General features: G+C 35.5%; 1 protein-coding gene across 1 annotated transcript; it reads left to right on the forward strand.

Annotated features, from left to right (window-relative positions):
- Positions 1 to 975: 975 nt before the first annotated feature.
- On the forward strand, positions 976 to 4,312 carry LOC110895280 (polyadenylate-binding protein-interacting protein 9). Its single transcript, XM_022142561.2, has 10 exons — positions 976 to 1,756; positions 2,525 to 2,635; positions 2,731 to 2,775; positions 2,846 to 2,918; positions 3,012 to 3,124; positions 3,231 to 3,290; positions 3,509 to 3,556; positions 3,650 to 3,718; positions 3,820 to 3,881; positions 3,963 to 4,312. The coding sequence occupies exons 1-10, from the start codon at positions 1,391 to 1,393 to the stop codon at positions 4,021 to 4,023; spliced, it is 1,008 nt and encodes a 335-aa protein (XP_021998253.1). The 5' UTR covers positions 976 to 1,390; the 3' UTR covers positions 4,024 to 4,312.
- The last annotated feature ends 5,131 nt before the right edge of the window (positions 4,313 to 9,443 follow it).

Consider the following 9,443-nt stretch of genomic DNA (forward strand, 5'->3'; position numbering starts at 1 on the left):
CATGAATGAACTGCGAGGACATGATAGCTAAAATGGTCTTACGCATTGAATGATGTTAAGGACTTAACGATGGGCACATTAGCTTAGATAATAGGGAGATCACATCGTGACAGAGCTGAAAGTAAGAGATGATAAACGTAAATTAATGTTTAGAGCCTTTCTAGAATTTCTATATACCACAAGGACGATTTTGGAATCTATTCATTCGTTTTTTAAGTAACCGTATTTGAAATCTATTCATTCGTTTTTTAAGTAACCGTAGTATCACCTCACTTAATTTTGAAATCTAAACAAACTATCAGATAAATTCAAAGGTATGGATGGAAGTCCTAATCAATTATACCTTATTTCTTCAACAACCACCTAGGTCTATTCATACAACTTATAAAATATAAAGCCTTACTTTCATTCAGTCGCGTTCCTTATCGTCCAATGAAAAAAATCGTAAATAAATTCCTACGTTATTACCAAAACCCAATCCAAACCCTAAAGTTTGGAATCAAAACATATGACCACCACAAAACCAAAGCATCATCTTCATCTTCTAAATTCTCCTTCTCAAAGCTCAAAAGAAATGTAAAGTGAACCCTTTTTTACTTTCCCATGTGGTACCTTTTCCCCAAAATGTTCCTCCATTTCTCTTAAAGCTTTCAAAGCCAAGGACCACCACTAACACACTACTGATAGATGATGACTTCCATAACCAAGAAAATTGTTTGCATTTGTAGCACCCAATTAAATAATCAACAAACTAGTACTAGCAAATGAAATAAATACTATTTAGATTCAATAAATCATAACAAACACAAGAAATTCAGTTATCATTGACATCTTTATTGTTAGAGAAAATAACAAAAAATTCAAAGCTCAAGTCATCTTGGTTGCCCTACCACCCCCTATTTAACTCCCCTCACTTTAATGCTATAAAATATTATTATTTTTATAAAGTATAAATTCTTTTTCAAGAAAACCACACCATCCACCGTTTGGGTTTTTGTAAAAAACAACAAAAAGAGAAGGTGAAGAAAAGCCAAACACAAAGCCACCTGTTTCTCTCGTAGAAACCCACCACAATCTTGTGATCAAATTGCTCAAAAAACCTTCTTTTTTGAGCAATTTAATCTTAATTTCTTTCTTTTTTTGATTTGATTTTGGTTTTTAGCAAATGGGTATTATCTTTATGGGTTTTATTCATGCTTATATAGAGTAAAAATCCTTTCTTTTTTGATCATTTTACAAAATCTGCACAAGCACCATCGGTTCTTTCCTGCTTTCTTCATCCCCAAATTTGAATTTTTTAGTAAATATATATCTTTTTGTTTCTGGGTTTTTTAATTTGAGGGGTTTTGATTCAGTTTTGTTGATAAAGATTTAATTTTTTCAACAACCCATGGCTGCTGGCCCTGAAATTTCTGTTGAATCAGTAGCAACAATAACATCACCTACTGTGGGTGAAAATGAGGTTTCTGCCGTCAAGAATCTTGATAGTGAGAGTGTTAATTTGGTGAATTCTGATGAGAATAATGAGTCCAAAAAAGGGTCTGATTCTGATTTGAAATCAGAAACCAAAATGAAAGAATTTGTTGATATGTTGTCATCTTTGAAATTGAATCCTATGGCTAAGGAGTTTTTTCCATCTTATCATTCACCCATTGATCACAACCGTGATCAACCTGAGGTTAATTACTTTGTGCAGCCTGCTTATGTCAAGAATTATCCAGAAAATGCGATCGAAGGGTACCCGAATAACCGAAGGGTATGATTTTTTTTTTCTGAATTTTATGAGCTTGCTAGAATTTGTTCATAATTTTTGCTTAATTGTTGTGGTTTGATGGATTGATTGTTTTAATTTATTGAATATGTGTTATAGTCTGTCCTACCAGAATTTAGGTTTATGAGGGTTAAATGTAAATTATGAGTTTGTGCATCTTTTGCAATTAGATATGTGATCAAAATCTTTTAATTTGTATATCAGGGTTGGTCTGTTTATTTCTTGATGTTATAATTGCAAAAAAAGGGACAACTTTTTTTTTTTGGCATCATGTGAAAATGGAATTATATGATTTGTTTCTATGGACCTCAAAGCGAAAGAAGGTCTTAATTTGTGATTTTTGCTATATAGTCTTGGATTGTTTCTTGGTTTTAAAAGCGCACATGAGGCGTGACGGCAGTCAATGTTTTTTTTTTTTTTTTTTTTTTTTGTAAAAATAGCGACCTTTGAGAGGCTGATATGTGAAAACGACCAAAACGATGTAGAGATTATGAACACCTTACTTGATAAAGAAGGCTAATATGTCAAAGTGATGAGAGAGATACAACTTCGGTGTACCTAAGCTCTCGCCTCGGTTAACAGACATAAACGTGTGTTTTAAAAAAAATAACGAAGGATGGTTTCTTTTCGGGATTCATTCATATGTTAAAAAACTTACATATTAGCTTCGAAGTTGACCATGTATTCTATTCTATTTCTTTCCATTTTCAACATCAAAACCATAAAAGTTGTAAATTTTATTTTTCATATTAGAGGAGGAATAACTATAGCAACACCCGAAGGCTATCCAATGGCAGGGCTCTCAGAGCTCAACGAGAAGATAGCATCAAGAGAACTGTGTATGTCTCTGACATCGATCACAATGTGAGTTAATCACATGTTTTCATTTACTTTATTTATACTTATGTACCATTTATTTCATAGGGTAAATGTTATTTACTCAAACGTTTTTTTAATAGGTCACCGAAGAGCAACTTGCTGCTTTGTTTACCAGCTATGGACATGTAAGTCGCAATCTTTATTTTCCGTTTTTTTTATTTGTCTAAAATATATTGAAACATGGTTACTATTAAGGTTCTGGACTGTCGAGTTTGTGGTGATCCACATTCACGCCTGCGGTTTGCATTCGTTGAATTCGGTGATGAGAGTAAGATATCGAGTCTTTAAACTCTTATATCTTCATGTACCGTTGAACGATTAATTTGGCAAAGCTTACGGTTTTTTCATAAATATTCTGCAGACTCTGCAAGAGCGGCACTTAATCTTGGTGGTACAATGCTTGGTTTCTCCCCAATTACTGTTTTGCCCTCGAAAACCGCCATCCTTCCTGTGAATCCAACTTTCCTTCCCAGGGTACGTATGTCTTTTTCTCTTTCCAAATTTTGTTCAAGGATTGATGATTTGTTGTTTTTTTTCTACTTTATTTATTTATTTTTTATTTTGGTGTTTTCGGTTTCAGTCAGAGGATGAGAGAGAGATGTGTGCAAGAACGGTCTACTGTACAAATATCGACAAGAAGGTTTGGACCGTTTTTCTTCTATACATATTTATAAGTTTCCTAATTCTTACTCTATCCCACAGAATAAATGAGCCGTTTGGCGTGCGTCATAAATTGCAATAGTAAAGGCTCATTTAATTTGGGTTGGTGGTAGAAAACTAAAAAAACTGTATATGCTATGTCCCTTTTCGAATCATTTATAGGTCGTGACACGTAAGATATCTTTATTATTTTTGCAGGTTTCTCAAACCGAGGTCAAGAATTTCTTCGAAACAAGATGCGGCGAGGTTAAAACGACTCTCAAAACTTGAATTTTTGTCACTAGTTTTTTCTTTGATCATTGCCCTAAATGCTTTTAATCTTTATTTATTTGCAAAAAGGTTTCTCGCCTGAGGCTTTTGGGGGATAATGTTCATTCAACCCGCATTGCTTTTGTTGAGTTTGTGATGGTAAGTTTTGATTTTATCGCGACGCATATGGTAATATCAAAATTTTATACTTATGATATGTTCTACGGGTATTAGTATCATTTTATCGATAACCTTTACAGGCAGAAAGTGCAATTATGGCACTTGATTGCTGTGGCCAGCCGCTAGGATCGCAACCAATCAGGTATATATATATATATGAATTGCTTGTATTTATTCCGAGTCACATTGGGTTTATTAAAAGAAAAATTTTGTAAATTTTCAGGGTGTCTCCTTCAAAGACTCCAGTGAGGCCGCGGGTCACTCGCCCGCTTTCAACCAACTAAATTCAGTTGCTTGAATCCGGCATCTATGCATCCATGAGGGAGCCTTTGTTCTCGTTAATTTGGCGATGTTTTTTTTTTTCTTTTTTTGGGGTGGGTCATAACTCATAACTATAGTAGCGTAATGAAGTTGTGTAGCCTGAAAGCTGAGAGCTTGCTTGTGTCGTGTTGCACGAGCTTCTTAATGCTTGTGACGATCATGGTTGTTAGTTTTCGATTTCTGGGTCGTGGATGGTCATGTAGTTTGGGTTGTTTATGATGTCTGATATAGGATTTTGTGAATGTTGCTATATGTCTGTGTGACTTCGTAGCTGCCTTTCATGATCGTTGGCTAACTATTTTTCTTAGCCGTTAAAAAGAAACTGGTTTTCTACGATAAAAAACCAATATACTTTTGACACTTTCACCATTTTATATAATTTACATTTTTTAAGAGTAAAATGACATTTTTTGTCCCTGAGGACTTTCGTTTCTGAGGTGCCATTTTCATCTAGAAAGTTTGAAATTTTGCCATTTTTATCCCGAGGGCAAATTTCGAGCGACGGAACTCAAGGATGAAAATGACAATAAAATGCAAACTTAAAGGACTTAAAAGGCAAAAACAAAAAAAAGCCATTTTGGATGGAATAGTAAAAAATGACTAAACCTTAGGAGGATTTTGGCATTTCACTTTTATTTTTTTAAGTGCAAGTACAAAGACTTGTTTTCTTTTAAACCTGTCAAAATTTAATGAAGGAATATTTCAAATATTAAAAAGTGTTTCATCAAATAAAATATTTCAAATATTAAAAAATGTTTCATCAAATAATTTTTTTAATCATATAATATGCTGTAAATTTGTATATAAAGTGGCCAAATTGTGATGTAAGTGTTCAATGTTGATAAAAGTCTACATGACGTCTATGTAATACGTAAGATTCACATGTATAATAAGTTTCAAAATTAGATGAAAGGACTTCTTATACCAAATAAAAAATTATTATTATTTTTATATAATTTAGAAATACTGACCGTTGATATAAGTTTATACAAACTTGGTAAAAGTTTGGTTTTAAAAGCTGTTTTATTTTTAATGGCGGTGTATACAAAGGTATACTTTATTCACGACAAACCGGCACGTCAACTAGCGAGCACGGCACAACAAAAGACTACATCGGATCAAATAAAATAAAATCAAATCTACACCAATCATTCCATCCAACAGATAGATTTATACTTTGATCTATTCTTAATACATAGTAAACCAAATGTTTTAACATGCAGAAATACATCGGAGGGGTGGTTGATAATGGAAAGAGTATAAAGTTTTGGGTTGACCCTTGGGTTAGTAACTTGCCTTTAAAGGAGTTATGCCCAAACTTATATAACTTGGAAGAAAACAAGCTCTGCTGGGTGGCAGATTGTATTGCTGAATTCGGTCAAATTCAAGACAATCGCGATAAGTGGGAGTGGCAAGGGAGCGGCTCAGGTGGGTTTTCCATTATTAACATTTAAAAGAAAATCAAGACTCCCAAGCTACAAGCTTTCTTGACCATACACGAGAGAGCCTCCATAACCACAAGGAAGAGAAAAGGCGATAAAGGATCACCTTGCCTCGTACCTTTACAACATTGAAAACTGAATGTAGGCAAGCCATTGACAAGAACCGAAGGTCTCACAGATTTCAAAACACCATACACCCATGTTACCCATCTAGGAGGAAACCCCATTTGATTTAAAAGACGTACGAGATCCTCCATTAATTCAACCTTGGTTGAAAAAGGACTCGATGATATTTTTAAAGTCCGCTTCGAAAGGGTTCCAAAATCTCTTGATGAACTTGAAATTGAAGCCATTCGGGCCCGGGACGCGGTTATCATCACAATCGAATGCAACCTCCTTTATTTCTTCAATCGAAAATCTAGCTTCAAGAAAGGCACGGTCCGAATTCTAAATGGATATAATATCAAATCATTTCAGCCTTAGTCGAGACCCCATAACTTCTTTAAAATGCTGCCTAAAAACCGGAAACCACCTTTTTTACCCAAGTCGGTTTGGTCACTCACTTCCCGTTAATTTGCAGCCCAGGAATGGCGTTTTTCGCCTTTCTTTTCTTTATAAAACTGTGATAATATGCAGAACTTTCATCACCAAAAGTAACCCACTTGGCGTGAGATTTTTATTTAATATATTTAAAATTATTATACAACAACCCTCAAATTTTTCCCGACGACAAGTAATTGTAACTCCAAAGTGCGCACGACGAGACTTGGAATAATATGTCAAAAACTTAGTTGTTAAGAAAACTTAGTGGTTAAGGAAACTTAATAGCTAAGGAAACTAAACAGCTAAGTAAGCTAAACAGTTAAACAACTAAGTAAGTTAAACAGTTAAACAACTAAGGGTGGGTGGTATGATTATCGGGGAGTCAATCGGTGAGTGGGTGTCACCGATCGGTGACCACACCGGGGTGAGGAATGGTTACGGTGAGTGGGTATTCGGTGAGCAAAATCCGTGTATAGTCACCGAAGGTGGAGAAGGGTGATGGAGGAGAGAGAGATGAGAGAGGAAAGAAGAATCAATCAAAAAATATATAACTCAAACACCCTAGAGTGATTAACCATACCTAGTGATTGAGTGCAAAATGGGGAGTGGAATGGGGAGTTGACATGGCATAATATTATTAGGTAGAGAATCACTCAATCACCCTAGAGTGATTAACCATACCCCCCCCCCCCCTAAGTAAGCTAAGCAGTTAAACAACTAAGTAAATTAAGCAATTAAATAGCTAAGTAAGCTAAGCAGTTAAACAGCTAAGCCAGCTAAGCAGTTAAACAGCTAAGTCAGCTAAACAGTTAAACAACTAAATCAGTTGAACAGCTAAACCCCTAAGTAAGCCAAACAGTTAAACAACTAAGTACACTAAACAACTAAACAGCTAAACTCAAAAGCTAAATAGCTAAGTAAACTCAACAGCTAAACAACTAAGGAAACTTAATCGGAAAAGAAACTTCCTAGTCAAGAAAGGAATCCATTGACTTCATTCTTGTTCATCCTTCATCTTTTTTCTCTCGACTTCTAATACGTTGGTGTATTAAACCATGTATCGCTGATACGATACTCTGTCCGATCAATTAGAAAACCAACCATCGAACGCCGAATACGTACTATATTTTGTGAACCTATGTTGTGGTTTTGATCTCGTGATCATCGTTAGGATTGATTCGGTTTTACACTAATACGTATTATACTCTGTTAATCTAGATGTTTAATTATCAGAAGGCTCAGAACCATAGACTTACTGTTAAACTAGATGCTTAATTATCAGAATGTAACGACCTGCTTTTCATACTTTCCATAATTAGAAAGCTTGCATTGTAATGCTATTCTTGGAAATCTCGTATTCCTTGTAATCGTCCTTTCCTTGTATCATCGTAAAATCCGAGACTTGGATCATAAATAAAATTCGCATTTCTTTAAATTCATGTTCTACATACTTCATACATGTTCATACGTTTGGATTAATTATACATACGATACCTTACTCGTAATTCTTGCAAAATGCGTTAAACGCTAAATTCATACTTATACGATACTTATTCTCGACATCCATACTTATTCATACTTGTTTTATAATTATTTTATGCTTTAATTACATTTCATACCCCTACACTTTGTTCTTTATGCTTAAAATACCTTAAAACACCTTAAAACGCTTAAATATGAAACTACAAGGACCAAACTTGTTAAAAATCAAACAAAATCACCAGTCTGGGGTGGCTCGCGCCCCGCGAGCGAGATGTCCATATGGCTCGCGCCCCGTGAGGTACTCTGATCTGCAGCAAACGTGAATAGCCTCCTTGATTGGGCGATGTTGAGCTAGTTACTTGTGTTTCTTACATTAAATGGACACCTAACTCAACCCTAATCATTCTCTATAAAACCCAACCCTTCTCTACACATTTTCCACTGCAAACACTCCACTTTCACTCTCAAACCCCCTAAATCAGCTGGAAAATCAGTATCAAGACAGATTTGTTACAAGTTGCAAAAGTGAGCATAACTTCACTTATACTTCATCTTTCTCATTCATTCTTTCTTCTTAGCACTTGGAACAACCTTAGGTATGTTTCCACAGGTTTTCAATGGAAACTAAGGCTGGAACATCAACCAAATAGGGTTAAAAGTGCAAGAAAGTTTCTGTTTTGTATAAACACTTTGTTAAACTTACTTAAACTTCAGCATTCCTATATCCTTATGCCACTAATCAAGACCATGATTATGTGTGCTTAAAAACAAGGTTGTAACATGTAAATCCAGTGGTTTAATCCTCAAAATTTTCTATTTTAAAAAGGGTTTCAACCCACAAGTGATGAATGTTTTGGTCAAAAATTACCGAAGCAATTAAGTGATCAAATTAGTTAAGTGAGGTAGTGTGCTAAGAGAATGTGTTCAAAAATATGTCAATTGAGTTATTTGCAAAAACAGTTTCAGGATACGGCTCAGGATATAGAGTCGTATTTGTGATCAAACAATGAGCAAAAAAGTAAAGTAAATGACACGAGATGTACGAGGAAAGCCCTTGATCAATCTAGATCGCCGGCATAAAACCTCGGGAGCTGACGATCACAGCTGCCTTGTTCTTCTATTGCTTCAAATATCAGGATACAGTGTAGGATGTGGTGTGGATCGACTAGGTGTTACAATGAAATTTGAATACAAGTGTGTTGTTTGCAATGAGCTAGAAAGTGAAAGTATGCGGGAGTGTTAGTGGAGATTGTGTGCCTTAAACTGATCCGCCCCCATCTATTTATAGTAAAGATAAAATAACAAACTATCCTAGACTTCCGGGATCCACCGAATATTCCTTCATCGAACGTTGTAGACCTGGTCTTTCGGACTCAACGTCTCTCCTTCAACAAACTCGTCCGAGTCCTGAGGAGAAGAAGTCCTCTTAACCGTTAGCAAGTCTCAGCCTTTAACTTGCACATGGTTAATTAATAAACCTCGGGATATCGCCCAAGATGTTAGCAATATCCTCTTCCAGCATCCTGGTCACAAATAAACAAACAAAGGCAGGATATTGGTCAGGATATGTATGCTTAGAAAATGAGCCATAACAATTGTCCCCAAATATATCGGTTGGTATACCAATCCAACGGATATATTTCAAAAATCTTATCCCATAACTCAAGGCATTTAAAACGAAGCGACGGTCAAGATCACATCGTAACTTCCAACGCGTTTTTTACTCAATGGAGATCCACGATGCCCCTATATCTTCTCTTTTCTTGTTTGAAAAGCAGATATCTTCAACAGAACCCTCAGGTAATTTCTCCATTTCTGATTTTCTTCCTGTCAATTTACTTCACCTTACTTGCAATGGATGTCGAGACCTTCACCCAGCAAAGTCTCCTTAAAAATCCCGAAAAGGAGATCTGTGC

Source organism: Helianthus annuus, chromosome 12 (genome assembly GCF_002127325.2).
Source record: "Helianthus annuus cultivar XRQ/B chromosome 12, HanXRQr2.0-SUNRISE, whole genome shotgun sequence".
NCBI lineage: Eukaryota > Viridiplantae > Streptophyta > Magnoliopsida > Asterales > Asteraceae > Helianthus > Helianthus annuus.